Here is an 18,809-nt window from a genome sequence, read left to right as displayed (position 1 = left end):
GACTCCAGGGCTGGTGCTCTATTCATTTCACCACCTTGCTGCCCCAACTCTATCCTTTTTTTTTTTAATTGTTTCTGCAAGGCAAATGGGGTTAAGTGGCTTGCCCAAGGCCACACAGCTAGGTAATTATTAAGTGTCTGAGACCAGATTTGAACCCAGGTACTCCTGACTCCAGGCTTTATCCATTGCACCACCAGCCCCTATCCTATCTATTCTTTTTTTTTAAGGTTGTTTTTTTTTTTTTTTTGCAAGGCAAACAGGGTTAAGTGGCTTGCCCAAGGCCACACAGCTAGGTAATTATTAAGTTTCTGAGACCGGATTTGAACCCAGGTCCTCCTGACTCCAGGGCCGGTGCTTTATCCACTATGCCACTTAGCCGCCCCTATCCTATCTATTCTTACAGAATTATAATACCACAGTGGCTCATCAGGGTAGCCAGGAGGCACCTAGTACAGAGAGAGACAGGAATGGAGTTAGGAAGGCTCATCTTTCTGAGTTCAAATCCAGTCTCAGACACTTATTAGCTGTATGACCCTGGGCAAATCACTTCAACCTGTTTGTCTCAGTTTTTTCTATAGATAAAATGAGCTGGAGAAGGATATGGCCAACCACTCCAGTATCTTTGTCAAGAAAACCTCAAATGGGATCATGAAGAATCATACACAACTGAAAAATGACTAAACAATAAAAAAAAGCCAATTTGAGATTCTGAAATCCTTCAGTCAAAAAAATTATCCCTTCTATCTAGCCTCAATTTCCCTTACTGCAAAAATAACATATTCTACCTCAGCCCATCACTTTTCTACAAAATACAATAGGCGCACCCGGGTCCAAATCCAGCCTCAGACACCCAACGATCATCCTGCTATGTCTATATTTTTTTGGGGGGGAGGGGGTATTATGTTTACTCTTAAACAAGAATATTTTATTAATGTATAAAAAAACATTATTTGTACAAAATGAGAATAAATAAATGAAAAAATACAATAGGCCAACCCTTGTAGGGGGGCACTTGAATAGAACAAAGTGGAGAAACCTTGCCTATGGGCTCCTCATAGGAGGAGAATTTTAAAGGTTGAGTGGGAAGCATAAGAGGAATCAAGAAGAAGCCCATTTGGGGGTGGCTAGGTGGTGCAATGGATAGAGCACCGGCCCTGGAGTCAGGAGTACCTGGGTTCAAATCCGGTCTCAGACACTTAATAATTACCTAGCTGTGTGGCCTTGGGCAAGCCACTTAACCCTGTTTGCCTTGCAAAAAAAAAGAACAACCTTAAAAAAAAAGAATAGATAGGATAGGGGCTGGTGGTGCAATGGATAAAGCCTGGAGTCAGGAGTACCTGGGTTCAAATCCGGTCTCAGACACTTAATAATTACCTAGCTGTGTGGCCTTGGGCAAGCCACTTAACCCCATTTGCCTTGCAAAAACCTAAAAAAAAAATAAGATGCCCACTTAAAGAATAAGTGGAAAGCAAGATTTCTGTTTCCAGGGTAAACAAAGGCACAGAAACTGGTGATTGTTTTCTATGGATTTTTACTGTAGTAATAAGATACAAAAGATCAGAGTCCTGGACATGGAATCAGAAAGAAAGGGAAGTCAAGACTGCCCCTGATACTAAGGACTATACTCAGGTTAATTATTTAAGTCACTCTACCTTGGATTCCTCAGCTATAAAATGGACATAATACTCCCAGTAGTTCTTGCTGAATAGGGTTATCATGAGACTTAAAATGAGATAATATAGAAAGTCAACAAGCATTTATAGCTACTCTTCAAACTTGAACATGCCTTGTAAATACCAATTCTTATTTTAAAGCAGAAAGATCTAGCCTTAGGGAAAACTTCCTGGTTAAAAAAGGGCCAATCTTTAACCACTGTGGCTTTTATATCACCTTTCAATTAAAGCTCTCAATTATGCTTTAATTTTCTTTAGGGCAAGTGTTTCTGGTTCAAATGTCTTCTTATGTAGCCGCCCAATTTAATATGTACACAAGCTATCTTCCCTACCTTCAATGTACAACCTTTCACAACTGTTCACCTCTAAAGCTATCTCCAATAGGAAACCTTTCTGATCCCATCAGTTTAAAAAAAACACACAAAAATCTCAAAATTTTATTATGAACTAGAAAATCATCAAAAACATGAATTTTCCATAAACAAAGGTCAGATAATGAGAATTGTAGGTGAAATTGTGAATGTGCAGATTGGTCCTTTTAATATACCTTAAATGTAATGTAGTAGTATTGACACTGTCTTAATTTTCTGTGTTCCTTCTGAATCTCTTTCTGATCTCCTCTGTGTATTTTAAAATATTTTGACACTTTTTTTTTTGCATTACTATCATTGCCCTCCTGTGTCTTTCCTTGAGGTTTCCTTCATGCCTCTCCCCAAAAGAAGCCTTCCCTTGTAAAAAAGTATAGTAAAGCAAAACCAGTTTGTGTTGGTCATGTCTGGAAATGTATAACTCATTCTGTACCTAGAATCTATCACCTTTATTAGGGTTATTGTTTGTGCTTCATTCTCTATGAGAACCATTTTATCTTTTTACCAAGATGTTAGATGCTACCAAGAAGTTGGATGTATGCCTCATTATCTCTCTCAAGGAGTTGTAATTGGTTAATCGATAAGAGTGTCTTTCAAAGTTGTTTTTCTTTACAATGCTGTGGTTATTGAATATTTTCTTGGTCCTGCACACTTCATTCTATATGAGTTCATACATGTATTCCCAAGTTTCTCTGAATCTATCCCTTTTGTAATTTTTTATAATATTCTATTATATTTCTATGTTATAATTTTTTCATTCATTCCTAGGTCATGATCATTTATTTTATTTCCATATATTTCCTGGAATAAAAAGTAAAGTACGTTTGTATATATGAATATATGTATATATGAATATTTTGTATATATGAATCCTTTCCCTCTGTCTTTGACCTCTTTGGGGTAGTGATATTACTAAGTCAAAGGGCATACAAGAGTTCAGTGACTTTTGAAGTAGAGTTCAGAATTGCTATTCAAAATAGTTGAACCAATTCATATCTCCACCAACAGTACATCCTAACTTTCTAAAGCACTTCAAATAATGACAATTTTCTTTATTTGTTATCGTTCCTAAACTTATGGGTGAGAAGAGTAATCTCAGGATGTTTTAATTTGCTTTTCTATTATTATCAGTGATTAGGAACATTTTTATATGACCATTAATAGCTTGAATTTTTGGTCCTTGAGAACTCTTGTTTACACCTTTGACTATTAACTGGGGAATACCTCTTGATATCATATATTTTTATCAATTCTCCATTCATCATATATATATATATATATATATATATACTCACACATATTGTTTCTCTTCTAGTTTTAGGGGGTTTTTTTGCAAGGCAAACGGGGTTAAGTGACTTGCCCAAGGCCACACAGCTAGGTAATTATTAAGTGTCTGAGACCGGATTTGAACCCAAGTACTCTTGACTCCAAGGCCGGTGCCTTATCCACTATGCCACCTAGCCACCCCTCTCTTCTAGTTTTAAAGGTATTGCTTTATGGAAAACTTTTTTGATTCTGTGTAATCAAAATTATCTATTTTATGTTTTACTGTATGAATTCTCTATTCTTTATATGTAAGTTGAGTTCTCCCTTCATCCAAACTGTGAAAAGTCTTTCTTTCCATTCTTTTCTCTCTTATAATATGTCTAGGTAATGTGTATACTTGGAGCTGATTGTGATACATGATATGAGATACTGATCTAGGGCTAGGCCAAATTTCTCCCAGACTGCTTTTCATTTTTTTCAGAAGTTTTAGTCAAATAGTTCTTACCCTGAGTAGTTTGTTTCCTTGAGTTTATTGACCACTATATGCTACTGTGTTCTATTGCTTTTGGATCTTGTATATCTAATCTATGCCTTTGATCTTCTATTTTTTTAATAAACCATTGGGATATAGTTTGTCTAGGTTCCCTTCTCACTCCCCCCCCCCAATTATTTCTCTTCAGACTTTCTTCTTTCATTGCTACAGGTGAATTTTGCTATAATCTTGTTTGTTCTATAAAATAATTCTTTGGAAGTTTGATTGGTATGGCACTAATCTGTAAATTAACTTAGAATTTTTATTAGCATCATCAACAATAAGTAATTTATGCTTCTTAAGTTGTCTTTATTTCTGAAAAGTGTAATTTGTAGCTGTATTCATATAATTCCTATGGGTGGTTCTGGTAAATGGATTTTCAGATCTATTTTATACATTCTATATTAATTTTGAATGGGTTTGTTTCTGTTGGGTTTTATTGGTAAGGTACAAAAAAGCTGATTATCTTGTGGGTTTATTTTATGTCCTACTACTCATCTGAGGCTATTCTATTTATATTAATTTTTAATTTCTATAATTTTAGTTGATTAGGATTTTTTAAGTAAGCCATCAGTAATAGTGACAAAGTTTCCTCATTGTCTTTGCATATTTCCTTCAACTTCCTTTGCTTATTTTATTGCTATCACAAATATTTCTAGAATTATGTTAAATAATAGTGGTGGCAATGAACCTCCTTGCTTTACTTCAGATCTTCTCCAAGACAGATGATGCTTCATTATAAATCATGAAAGGAATGAGCAGTCCTTATCACATGAACAATATGGTTTGCCAGGTTATCAACTCCCATGAAGGCTGGCTGAGCCTGCCTATGAAAATGTGTAATGGAAAGGCCTATTTCCTCCCTGCTTCCAGGTGCTGGTACTCTTGTTTCCTGTCGGCTTGCTTCATGGTGATGAGAAATTTTTCAGTGACTGAGGAGTTGTAACTGAGAATACACATTAAAAACTCTTACACTGGTGGTGATTATGGCAAGAAATTCAGGCGGGAGAGAGGTAGCTGCCTTATCATTCCACCTGTCCACCATGTGGCCACAATCATAAGGCACCCCCTTTTTTTCTTTGTGTTTATTCTTTTTCCTTTCTTAGATGAATGAGCATTAGAGAAATAACAGACCAGGTTATAACCTTGTATGCTTCAAAAGGTTTGGGATATTGTTCTACTTTGATCCTTGATCAATTTTAGTGAATATTCCTTTGCAAAAGTTAATTGATTATAATTGTTTAAATGTTGTGATTGATATATTGTAATGATCTGGACTCATTTTAGTGAGGATTGATTTTTTAAAAACTAATTTTTATTGATTATCCTTACATTGCCTAAATGTCCCCTTATATTCCTCCTCCTCCCAGAGAGCCAGCTCACATAATACATCAATAAACATATAAAAAATTGATAATATATACAATGTTCTACCCCCGAGATCCCTTTTACCTTCATCTTCTACCTGCAAATGAGTTGGGGGATGTAATTTCTCATATTAATTTTTGATGTTCACATTTATTCTTTTTACTTTTACATCATTTATTTTCCATTGTTTTGTGTTCTTATAGTCATTGTTCTTTTTTTCTTGACCCTGCTTGGTTCATATTGCAGCAGTTCATGTTGATCTTTTCATGTTTCTCTGCATTCATCATACTTTTGATTTCTTATAGCAATATATGCAATATTATTGAATGCAATATTTTATTTTATTTTAATTATTTTTTGCAAGGCAATGGGGTTAAGACAGGTAAGTAAGAAATGAAGTTGGGGTGGCTAGGTGGTGCAGTGGATAAAGCACCAGTCCTGGAGTAAGGAGTACCTGGCCTCAGACACTTAATAATTACCTAGCTATGTGGCCTTGGGCAAGCCACTTAACCTCATTTACTTTGCAAAAACCTAAGGAAAAAAAAAGAAATGAAGTAAAAATTAGTCTTTTTTCATAATTAAAAAAAATTAAACTAGGAGGGCAAGACCCTAAATACTTCTCAGTGGTTAAGGCAAGTTAAGTAAAAAATGAAGCAAAGAATAGCTCTTTTTCATAGTAAAAAAAAAAATCAGACTGGGAGGGGAGGCCCTCAGGGTTTCTGGCCAAATCAGAAACCACTGCTATTTACATTCAATCTGAACCTATCAGCAGCTAGGTGGTGCAGTGGTAGATCACTGGCCTTGGAGTCAGGAGGATGGGAGTTTGAATCCAAACTCAGACACTTGACATTTACTAACTGTACAACCTTGACACTTAACCCTCATTGCCTCGCATCCAGGGTCACTTCCAGTTGTCCTGATCCATATCTGGCCACTGGACCCAGATGTCCCTGGAGGAGAAAGTGAGGCTGGTGATTTAGCATAGCCCCATCAGTCAAATCAATTCATGTGCTTGTCATGGCGTCACCTCCCTGATGTCATGGTCTTTTTCATGAACAAAGGACAAATATCATCTGATGCAATCAAGGTCCAACAATGAGCAACTAGGCTTGGCGAGTAGTTCTGCACCGTTTGGTGAGTTACTGGTGAGACGGACAGATAGTCTCTGTTTCACTGGAGGAGAGGGTCACTTAGAAGCATCTTTTCTTGCAGGGCAGTGTTTGTATATTCATGTGTGTGTGTATATACATATATATGTATATACAAAGATACATCACACATACATATCCATAGATATCTATGATCATGTTCATATATATATATATATATACACACACACACACACACACACACACACATATGTTTATAAACATAAATGTAAGGCTGTACTATGCTTTATTTCCACTTATCCTCCAATTATCTGAAGGTACACAGCAATTTCCTACATTAGTCCAAGTTTTACATAGTTTTCTAAATCCACAAACTCTTCATTTCTCTAGCAATATATCTCCTTATATGACTAGTTATTTTAAATAGTCTAAAACAATGTCGATTAATGACGCTGGACATATAGTTTCCCTATTTTTTCTCTTTTGATTAAATCTACTTTAGTTTTAATTTTATCTGAGATCATGATTACTATTCCCGCTTTTTTTAAACAATAAATTCTCTCTCTGATTTTTATTTTGTTTTTGTCTATTTCTCATTTTTATAACATTTCCTGAAAGTAACAACCCCTCCTTACTCCTCAGCTTTACTTTCTACTAGATACCTTGCCCTTCCAAGAATCCCTCCCTTACACACTCTTCAATATAAACCACTAAACTGTTCCCTCATCCTCTAATTCAGTACCCCCAAATCTCCTACTCTTATTTCTTTCATAATTTAAATGATTTTTATTATATAAATGTATTGTCAAAGTGGGCAGCTAGGTGGCACAGTGGATAAAGGACTAACCCTGGAGTCAAGAGTTTGGAAGTTTGAATCCAACCCTAAAACTTAATAGCTGTGTGACCTTGGGCAAGTCACTTAACCCTGACTGCTTCACATCCTGGGCCTTCTCAAGTCCTCCTGATTTATATCAGGCCTCTGGACCCAGATGGCTCTAGAGAAGAAAGTGAGGTTGGTGACTTAGCACAGCATCCCCTCACTCAAATCCAATTCACATTCATGTCATGGCATATGATGTCATGGTCTTTTTCGAAAATGAAGGACAATCATCATCGCTGTCAAAGTATAATAATTTCTCTAAACTAAAAATCTTGGTAAAAGATCAATTTCCTTAGAAAGTACTCAGCTTCATATATCAGTTAGCAAGAAATTACAGACCCCTAAGTATCTTTCCCTTTGTTAATGACAAACTTGGGAGAACAATGATAAGGATCCTGGGAGACTGTCTTGCCAAGAGAGACAACAAAAGATCAGATAGTATTGTACAAGGATGATAATCTTTGAGGAACAGTTTTGGGCAGAGATATTGCGTAACTTTTATGGCTGGGCCACAAAGGACATATTTCCCTATTTTCTGTTTCAGTACAAAACTCAACTCTTTCCCAGTTGAAACGTGGTCATTTTCTTAAATAGGCTCCACCTTCAGGTTTAGAGGGTAAATCCCAGAGAATACAACTTCATGTCTAATCTATAAATCTGTCGATTTTGTTTTAATCCTATATTTTAAAGTTTTTTTTTATAGTTTGGGGGTTCACAGTATGTATTATGTATATATACATGCATATATACGTGTGTGTGTGTGTGTGGTTCCCTCTTTAATCCATTCTGGATGAGAGTAGGTTTCGTTCTGCTTTCCCATCTAATTCTTCTGTATCAATTTTTTTCTCTCATACATCATTTGCATAAGATAACTTTTTTTAATCTTTTCCAATACCATTTTACTTTTTAGAATCCCATCCTACTCAACTCTACTCCAGTCTTTCCTTTGAACTATCCAATTACTAATAACAATCTTGGACATATGATTTACATTTCCATATATTAACAGTGAACACTTTATCCTTATTGAGTTCCTTTTCTTGATGTTTACCAAAAATTTTTCTTGGATCTCATATTTCAAATTTTCTATTCAGTTCAGGTCTTTTACCAACAAATTCCCGAAAGTCTGGCAATTCTTGGAATGGCCATTTTTTGGTCATTGTTTAAGATTATGTTTAACTTTGGTGAGTATATTTTTGGTTGCAATTTCATTTCTTTTGCTCTTTGATATGTACTGTGTCAAGACCTAAGGTCTTTTAAGGTAGCTACTGCAAGCTCTTGCATAATTCTAGTTGTAGGTCCACCATATTTGAATATTTGAATTGTTTTTTTCTTGTTGCTATCAATATTTTTTCCTTTACCTGGAGGTTTTGAAATTTGACTATGATATTCCTTTCAATTTTCTTCCTAGGATTTCTTTCAGGTGGTGATTGGAGAATTTTTTTATTTCTACTTTTCCCTGTTGTTCTAACATTGTAAAAGATTTTCTTCAATTATTTCTTGTATTATTATTATTATTATTATATAAATTTTTTTTTAGATCATAGCTTTCAGGAAGTCTAATTTTTCTTATATTTTCTTTTTTCTTGATCTCTTGTTTCTCCTTGCCCAATTCTAATTTTCAAGGAGTAATTTCCTTCTTTTAAGATTTTGGATCTTCTTTTCTAGTTGGTTAACTCTTTTGGTGAGGGAGGCAAATGAAGTTGACTGCAGGGACTGTGTGTGGTAGGCAAGAAATGTTGATTTATAGGGGTCTGGTGCCACAGCTAGCTTACATGATGACAGAAGTCAGCAACAATGCAATTACCTCAATTATGTAACAATTTGATTGCTTGCTGATGGCACAACATGAAGCACATCACAGTCATTTAGACTGTGCATGCCAATAATTCCTGTGACATAGTAATCTGTGAATGTGTCAATCCCAATAGTACAGAAAAGTCTTTTATGTTAGAAGAATATAACATGAAAATGGGAGTAGTAGACCTCTTTGTTTAACTTGGCATCATTTGGATACACTTATAATTCTATAAAATGGCATCAATCAATTGCTCTTGTCAATGTTTATATTATCTGCTCACAAAATCTCAACAGCTCTGCAACACTTGTTGCTGCAAAGTTCAGAGAAAGAGTTGTTGATGGCCTCCTTGCAGAATACCAGTGTGCAGTTACATGCAGAACACTTGGTAGAGTATCAACTGATCGTCTTCCTATTCAACTGACTGAACGGTATTTTTCAGCATCATATTATAACAAGTCTTACAAACCTGATTGTGAGGTGTGTAGTAGCAGAGCAAAACATGAGAGATTTCAGTGGACCACATTGTAAACAGTGCATGCCACAGTATATGGTATAACCCCAAAACTGCTTGGAATGATTTTTGCTGTTAAGGAATGTTATGTTGAAAAAATACATGTTTCTGCAAGTTTTATTTGTTATTTAAAATTGTTCATTTTTAGCAGAGTTAGTAAGAAATAACACAAATAGCAACTATAACTGATCCCTTGTGAAATTTGTATTTTGACCCAAATTTAGCACAAAATACTCAGCACTGGGATGAAAGGAAACATCTCTTTCAGTACTGAAAAAGTTAACTTTCTTTTCATAATCTTTTTTTTGGGGGCCTTTTCCTCAATTTCTCTTACTTTATTTTTAAAGTATTTTTTGAGTTTTATGAATTCTTTTTGAGCAGATAATCATTTGATCTTAACTCTTTGGCATAAGAGAAGCTTTTTTTTCTTCAGTATCTTCCTCTGAAGATGAATACTGGTCTTCTCTATTCCCATAAAAACTATCTATGGTTGAATTCTTTCTCCTTTTCTGCTCATTTAAAATTTTTAAAAAATTTTTCAGCATTTTGTTGTTGTATTCACCTCTCATCTGGGGTGTGGGGGATGGTGCCTCTGGTCTCAGGTGCTTTGTCTTGGGTCCACCCTCTGCATTCCTTTTCTCCTCCAAGCCTCACAGGATCCCTCACAACACTGTGCTGGAATATCTCTATCTCTATCTCTATCATCTCTATCTATCTATCTATCTATCTATCTATCTATCTATCTATCTATCTATCTATACATTACAAAGACTTGGGTCTGCCTGTGACTATTGTGCCTACTTGTGAGTATGTGAAAGTAAGAAGAAAGGGGAGACAAAGGAATTGACCCCAACCAAACACAGAGCTGGGAGAGGTCTTCCAACATGATCAGATCAGGCCTGCTCCAACCAGTCAAGAGTTGACCTAGGGCATGGAAGGAATTATGGGATCTGATGCTGAGCAAAGGGAGCTGAACCAAGAGACCAATGTACACATTCACAACACTGTGAGATGATCAACCTTGATGGATGCAGCAACTCTTAGCAGTTCAGAGAACTAGAACAACCCATGGACCAGCCATGGACAATGCTATCCACATTCAGAGGAAGAGAAAAAAAACAAGACAAAAAGAAAAATCTTTCAGAATGTGAAGAACACTACATTCGCTTTTTTTTTTAAAGTTTTTACAAGGCAATGGGTTTAAGAGACTTGCCCAAGGCCACACAGCTAGGTAATTATTAAGTGTCTGAGGCCAGATTTGAACTCAGGTACTCCTGACTCCAGGACCGGTGCTCTATCCACTGCTCCACCTAGCTGCTCCTAGGTTCACTTTTTAAAAAAAATATCTCTTATGTATTTCTTTCCCTTAATCCTAATTCTTCATACCAAAAATGGCTAACCTGTAAACCATGCTTAACTCAAATGTATAAGTAAGTACAATACTAATCTATTTGCCACTTGATGGGAGGGGGTGAGGTGGGAAGGGAGGGCGGAAGGAAATTTTGTAACTTAGAAATATGTGTAGGTATATGGATGAATGTCAATAAAACCCCTTTCATAACATGTATTTGGAAAAGTAAAACATCAATTAAAAAAGTTGACTTAGGGTCCTTGTCCTCTGCAACTATATCCGCTTAATGAGATTCATACATATTATTATACACACCCCCATTGAACTGAGGCTCATCATATTGATTAGACTGTAACCCTGACGATTCAGACCAATGGCTGACTCAGAGGGATGGAGAAAGCCTTTCAAATTGCATATAAGCCTGGGCATTGTTGCAATTCAGGGTCTTTTCCCTATAGGAGAAATGGTCCTTTTCTGCAGAAAAGTTAATAAAACACTATTTTCTCACTCCAGACTAAGTTTTTATAATTATGAGCCATTTATAACAAAGACCAAGAACTCAGCTCTCCAGTAAATAACTGTCAGTGGCATCACCACACCAATGCCTCTGTGCTTGCTTTGGAAATTAGACATAAAGATTTTTTTTGTTCCATTTGAATACTTCTTATCTTCAATGTATCATTTTTTTTTTTAGTTTTTTGCAAGGCAAATGGGGTTAATTGGCTTGCCCAAGGCCACACAGCTAGGTAATTATTAAGTGTCTGAGGCCGGATTTGAACTCAGGGACTCCTGACTCCAGGGCCAGTGCTCTATCCACTGCTCCACCTAGCCACCCCTCAGTGTATCGATTTTGACTGCGCAGAAGCTTTCCAATTTTGTGTAATGAAAATTATTTTATTTATCTTTTTAATTGTCTCCCTCTTTTTGCTTGGGGATATATCTCTTCTTTCTTTTCTAATTTTTTAAGTTTCTTTTCTAATTTCCTAATATTCAGGCTGCATATCCATTTTGAATTTATTGTGGAATATAGTCCAGGTCTAGTTTATGCCAGATTTTTCTAGGATTCCCAGAAGTTCTTGTATCTAATGAGGGTGTTCTTTCCTAAGTAATTTGTGTTTTTAAGTTTATTAACACTGAGTTACTGAGCTCCATTATTGGTGCTTTTTTTTGTCTAATCCATTCGATTCACTTCTCTTTTTTTAAATGAAAACAAATGGTTTTGATGACTTTAACTCAACCAATCAAACAATAATAACTTATTTATTTTGAAATTTTAATTTAAGGAGCAACTAAGAGATACAGTGGATAGAGTATGAGGTCTGGAGTTAGGAACAACCAAGTTCAAATGCAGTTTTAGATTCTTACTAGTCATCTAACTTTGGGGAAGTCATGTAACTTCTGTCTACCTCAGTTTCCTCACCTGTAATATTGAACATTCATCTACCAGGCAAGGATGTTGTAAAGATCAAATCATATAATATTTATAAGGGTTTTTTAAACTTAAAATGCTTTATAAATCCTAATTAGCTATTATAAAAGGACAGACTTAGGGTTCCTTCCTCTAGGCTGGAGTTTGGCTGCATAATTTCTTTGTGGCCAATGACTCTACTGCCAATCTGTGCCATGGTGCTTCTAGCAGCTTCCTACTTCTCCATTTCCCTCTAGTTTCTTTACTTGATAGCTATTGTTATTGTTGTTGTTACTGTTATTTTAATTTATAAAAAATCTACTTTTTTCCTCTCTCACTTGCCTCCATTGAAAAACAAAACAAAACACAAAACCCTCATAACAACTTCCTACATCAGCTTAGTGCCGAATATCCATTTATCTATTCATATATGTATGTATATATGCATGCATGTGTCTTTTGGCAGCCTGAGTCCTTCAGTGGCTGTTTCATAATGGAATCTGATTGTACTGTGACTTTTGCTCAACCAATTGAACAATAATAACTTATTAATGATTCATCCAATTGTAGGCACTATGCTTACTGCAAAGGACTTTGGGGACAGTGTTTCTGGAATACTGACTTTGTTGAGTGCTGATAATACCAGTGGAAGGATTTTTACCCATTGATTTGGTAACCTTGAGGAGGAAACATACTGGAGAAGGCAGAAACTATAGTATAGCTCATAAGAATATAAAAGCTGCCAGATACTGTGGGGCCTTGTAACCATGGCCCCAGGGTTATGATAAAGATCCAGGAATCAGGAAACCTGAGTTTAAATTCTGCCTCTGTTATTTACTAGCTATGTGAACAAGGACAAGTTATTCAATTTCTATTTTCTCATCTGTAAAATGAGGATAACAATACCTCACATTAACTTAATTAATAATTAATAATAACTACCTCATCACAAGGTTGTTGAGAAAATCAAATGAATTAAGATTCTAGGAATGCTTTGCAAACTCTAAAGTACTATATAATTATTATTGTTATTATTAAACTTATAATTTCCTCTCTTTTGATAGAATTCAGATAAAAACAGTCTTGGGACAAGTTATCTTATCATTCTTAATTTATGCTCATTGCAGGTTATATAATTGTGCCTTTGATTACACTATCCCATAGGCCTAGTTCTGGGGCCTATTTGAGAATCTAGGAATAATCATAATCTACATGGATTACTATTTCCTATTTGAACAGACCAACAGCATAATGTCAAGAATAATTTATATAAAACATTTTACTTTCCAGGAAACCTCTTCTAATTTTGCCTAGCCTTAAACATATTATTCTTTCTCCTAAAGAATCTGAATATGATTTCCAAGTTAAACATGGAGGAGCTACACTAAAATATCTTATTAATCACTTGACTGATTTACATGGATGACATAAAATTATATAGAACCAAAGAAAAAATATTGCACAGCTTCTCCATCATTCAGAGCTTTTCTCAATTGATATTAAAAATGTCATTTGAGGGGCAGAGCCAAGATGGCGACAAGAAAGGATCGTGTCTTAGGAGCTCTCTCATAAAACTCATAAGCTAAGGGCTCTAACTAAACTTTCGAGAGACAGAACCCACAAAGGGACCCAGAGAGGCAGTTCTCCTACTCAAGGTAACCTGGAAAAGAGCAGAAAGGCTCTGCTCCCCAGGGTCGGAGGGGTGGCCTGCCAGAGCGAAAGAACTTCAGTCTCCCTGAGGCAGCCCCAGGGTGCTGGGAACCCCGGCTCACAGCAGTGGGGGAGTCTCCTGAGCTACTCCCCGGGGAACACCAGGCACAAAGTGGGGAATAGCGGGGGACCTCTGCCAGAGCCAACAGAAGCCCAACCCTCAGGACATGCAGAGAGCAACAGAGCAAAGTGACCAGCACAGCCAAATTCCAGGAAACATAAGCAGGTGGAGGTAAGCAGGAGCCCCCAGGGCATGAGCCCATTGAACCTAGGGAGGGGAGTGAAGAGAGAGACTGCCAGTTCTGGCCCCTGCCCTTGGAACAGGACTCTGGGGCTCTGACCACATTCAGATCCTGATCGCAGTCTAGGCTCCCCAGTAGAACAGCAGGGCCCCCCCACCTCAGCCCCGTGGCAGAGGGGGACACATATGGTCATTCACAGACCAGGAGGGAGGACAGAGCCTCACACACTGAGACCCTTGTGGGAGTGTCCCAAAAGCTCAGGAAGCACCCCAAAAACAGGCTTAGGCTGGGAAAATGAGCAAGCAGAGAAACAAGAGGAACACCATTGAGAAATATTTTGCATATGAGCCCAAGAAGGATCAAAATACTCAGTCTGAAGATGAGGAAGCACAAGATCCTGCATCTAAAGGCTCCAAGAAAAACAAAAATTGGGCTCAGGCCGTGACAGAGCTCAAAAAAGACTTTGAAAATCAAATGAAGGAGTTAGAAGAAAAACTGGGGAAAGAAATGAGAGAGATGCAGGAAAAACATGAAAATGAAGTCAGCAGCCTAGTCAAGGAAATCCAAAAAAATGCTGAAGAAAACAGCATGCTAAAAACCAGCTTAGGTCAAATGGATAAAACAGTTCAAAAAGTTATTGAGGAGAAGAGTGCTTTAAAAAAGCAAAATTGCAGGGTGGCTAGGTGGCGTAGTGGATAAAGCACTGGCCCTGGAGTCAGGAGTACCTGGGTTCAAATCCAGTCTCAGACACTTAATAATTACCTAGCTGTGTGGCCTTGGGCAAGCCACTTAACCCTGTTTGCCTTGCAAAAACCTAAAAAATAAAAAAATAAAAAAAAAAGCAAAATTGGCCAGATGGAAAAAGAGATAAGAAAACTCTCTGAGGAGAACAAATCCTTCAGACAAAGAATAGAATTCAGGGAGATTGATGAATTTACCAGAAATCAGGAATCAATACTTCAAAACCAAAAAAAATGAAAAATTAGAAGAAAATGTGAAATATCTCATTGAAAAAACAACTGATATGGAAAACAAACTTAGGAAAGATAATTTAAAAATTATTGGAATACCTGAAAGTCATGATCAGGAAAAGAGCCTTGACATCATTTTCAAAGAATTACTACAGGAAAATTGCCCTGATATTCTAGAAGCAGAGGGCAAAATAGAAATGGAGAGAATCCACCAATTCCCCCGAGAAAGAGATCCCCAAAAACCAACCCCTAGGAATATTATAGCCAAATTCCAGAACTCCCATGTCAAAGAGAAAATATTATAAGCAGCCAGAAGGACACAGTTCAAATATTGTGGAACTGCAGTCAGGATCACACAGGACTTAGCAGCAACTACATTGGAAGCTTGTAGGGCTTGGAATATAATATACCAGAAGGAAAAAGAGCTTAGAATACAACTGAGAATCAACTACCCCAGCAAGGCTGAATGTCCTCTTCCAGGGAAAAAGATGGAATTTCAATGAGCCAGGGGAATTTCAAATGTTCCTGTTGGAATGGCCAGAGCTGAACAGAAGGTTTGATCTTCAGATACAGGACTCAGGTGAAGCACAGAGATTGGAGAAGGGGAAAATATGAGGGACTTAATGATGATGAACTACATGTATTCCTGCATAGAAAAATGACACTAATAATACTCATATGAACCCTCTCAGTTAATAGAGCAGGTAGAAGGAGCCTTTATAGTTGAAGCACAGGAGAAAGCTGAATTTGAAGATAAAATATGGTGTAAAAATGGAGTCAATAGATAAAAGGGAAATATAATGGGAGAAAGAAAAAGGGGAGGGGGAATAGGCCAAGATATTTCATATAATAAGATTTTTCTTTATTACAATGAGCTATCGCAATGATATGGAAGGGGGGAAGGCAAGGGGGAATGGGAGAATCTTTGCTCTCATCAGAGATGGCTAGGAGAGGAACCAGCATATATACTCAATGGCGAATAGGCATTTGGAGTAAGAAGGAGATGGGGGGACAGGGGGAAGGGGGGAATGTGAGTGATAGAGGAGAGGATGGACCATGGGGGGACAGTGGTCAGATATAATACATTTTCTTTTTTACTTCTTGCAAGGGGCTGGGATTGGATGGCCTGTCTGGGACCATAAGGCCAGGTGGATGCTGGGCCTAAGGGGTGGTGTGAGGGCTCAGGGCCTCTTGGCCCCAGGGCCAGGGATCTGTCTGCTGTGCCACTCAGCTACCCTACAGCAGAGTCAGTGAAAGGAGAGAGAAAATATATGGTATTGGAGAAATATGAAAGGAGGGAGTTGTGATCAGCAATGGCAATGGTCTAAAAATATGGAAGTAACTTTTGCCATGGACTTATCATAAAGAATGTGATACACCCGCGACAAGAGTTGTTGGTGTTGGAACAAAGACTCATGCACATTTTTTATTATTATTATTTTTGGGGGGGTGCAGGGCAGATGGGGCTGGGTGGCCTGCCTGGGGCCGCATAGCAGGGTAATCCTTGGGTGTCTGAGGCCGGATTTGGACCAGGGTGCTCCTGGCTCAAGGGGCAATGCTCTATCTGCCACCCAGCCACCCCTACTATTATTAGTATTTTATTTTATTTTGGGTCTTTTTTTTCCCTTTGTTTTGGTTTTTGCAGGGCAGTGGGGTTTGGATGGCTTGCATGTCACACGGCTGGGTGATAGTTGGGTGTACAAGGCCGGATGTGGGCTTGGGTGCTCATGGCTCCAGGGCTGGTGCTTCGTCCACTGAGCCACCTGTCCATACCTACAATTATTACTATTATTTTTTAATTTTAATTTTTTTCTCTCCCCTTTACTTTATCGCTCAAGCAAGTTTATACTTATGGGGGAGTTATTTCATTTACTCTTAAACAAGAATATTTTATTAATGTAAAAAACATTATTTGTACAAAATTTGCAAGATTCAATAAAGAAAATATTTTATTAAAAAAAATGTCATTTGAATTTAGTAAGTGTAGATTTCTTTATATCTACTGCCAATATTATAAACTTGCATCCTACATTGAACCAATGGATCAAGATGCTGCTTACAAATACCTTATTTTTCTCCAGAAAAGACATATCAAGCATCCCATCTCTAGGCCTCTGATTCTAGCCAAAGTCCTTTAAGGGGGAAAATGTAGTGGATATGTCCATGTACTGACTGTAATGTCCTGCATCCCACTGATCTTATTGATAAGGATCTTGTTTTATGTTAAAGAAAATTCTCAATATAAAGTGCAAAATGTTGTTTCATTGAAAAAGACTGTTCTCACACTGAATAGTTCCTTAAAAAGATATGACATTTCTTTGATGAGATATGAAACTCTTATGAACTGATTGTCCCAAGTCACCCATGATTACCATGCTGAGGATAACTGATCGATTCAGGGTCAGCACAAATACCTTTGAAGGATTATGAGGTTCTAGAGAAGGTATGGAAGAATGAGGACAGTGAAGATCTATATCCTTATACTTAACCTTGGAATGGAAGGGACAAGAGGAGACTTAGAACACTGGCTCAAAACCAAGTCAAAGACAGAAGACTACACAGAGATATAGACTTGAATCTTCCAGAGTAGAGGTCTGTATATCTGCAAAACCAGGAACTGCAGGAACTTGAGGCAGAAGTGCAGAGTATATGAGTTCCTGGACCAAAGGGAAGATTTCCTGGATTATACAAACTATTAAGAACCATGAAGTAACAAGGCACAGTGAAGATGTAAAGGAACAAATTTAGCCCCCTTTTTCCCTTTAGGGGTATATGCAATCTGTGGAGATCCAAGAGCTCTTTGGAAAGGAGGATCCTTAACCCCAGGAAAATCTAGACACAAGTCAAATTTTGATATTCCCAGAGGAAAATCTGAGGGGAAGCACAAGCCAAAGAATTACAATAGGGAAAAGATGCCAAAACTGAACTTGTTTCATGTAAATGAGACTTGTGGTTCTAATCTATAGGTTACAGTGACAAACTATATTGGATTTTTATAGCTAGTGTGGCTTCCTGAAGCTTATTCTCTTTTCAATTTCACCCATATTGCTTGGATGACAGCCATGAAAGCAGTAAAAAAAAAAAAGCTGCTGCTAGTTACAGAGAAGAAAACACTGAAAGATGACACATAGCCAAGTAACTATATAAAGAATAATAATATTTGATCTCTGATTCCACTGAGAATAAAAATTAATAGGCTTAAGCTGCAGCAGGCCTATTTATTTTAAATATAACTTGAATAAATCCTATGATAAATTCATTTTTGTCTTTGTATTCCTAGTGCCTAACACAGTGGCTGATATTTAGCAGTCTCTTAATAACTTCCTCTTCTAAAGAATCCATTATCTCTACCACCCAACACCTTCACTGTGCTACAAACTGTTTTCTTCTTACCTTTTCCATTAGTTTCTGCATCCTTTCAATTTCACTTTCAAGTTCTTTAATCCTTCCATCTCGTTGTTCCACTTCATTTGTTAACCGTTCCTTGGCTTTACGAAACTTGATTTTATGATGATGGTGTTTCTCATTATAATTCCTGTGGAAATAAGCACAAGTGTGTAACCAAATGCAGTGTCAACATATACTTTGTCTCCTCAACCCAACTCCTTGATTGACCTTT

At 37.1% G+C, this 18,809-nt stretch overlaps 1 protein-coding gene across 12 annotated transcripts in view; it reads right to left on the bottom strand.

Annotated features, from left to right (window-relative positions):
- Nucleotides 1-18,809, bottom strand: part of LOC141508835 (peptidyl-prolyl cis-trans isomerase H) — a 215,584-nt gene that overhangs the window by 58,845 nt on the left and 137,930 nt on the right. For all 12 annotated transcript variants that reach the window (XR_012474522.1, XM_074217810.1, XM_074217798.1 and 9 more), the window contains one exon: nt 18,584-18,725. Coding sequence is in view for 11 of the 12 variants with exons in the window: in XM_074217810.1 (XP_074073911.1) it covers nt 18,584-18,725 (142 nt within the window). In the remaining variant the exon portion in view is untranslated. The remainder of the gene's footprint in view (nt 1-18,583; nt 18,726-18,809) is intronic.

Source organism: Macrotis lagotis, chromosome 1, assembly GCF_037893015.1.
Source record: "Macrotis lagotis isolate mMagLag1 chromosome 1, bilby.v1.9.chrom.fasta, whole genome shotgun sequence".
NCBI classification, from domain to species: Eukaryota; Metazoa; Chordata; class Mammalia; order Peramelemorphia; family Peramelidae; genus Macrotis; species Macrotis lagotis.
Note: the sequence above shows the minus strand (reverse complement) of the source record. Positions and strands in the feature narration are given on the sequence as shown.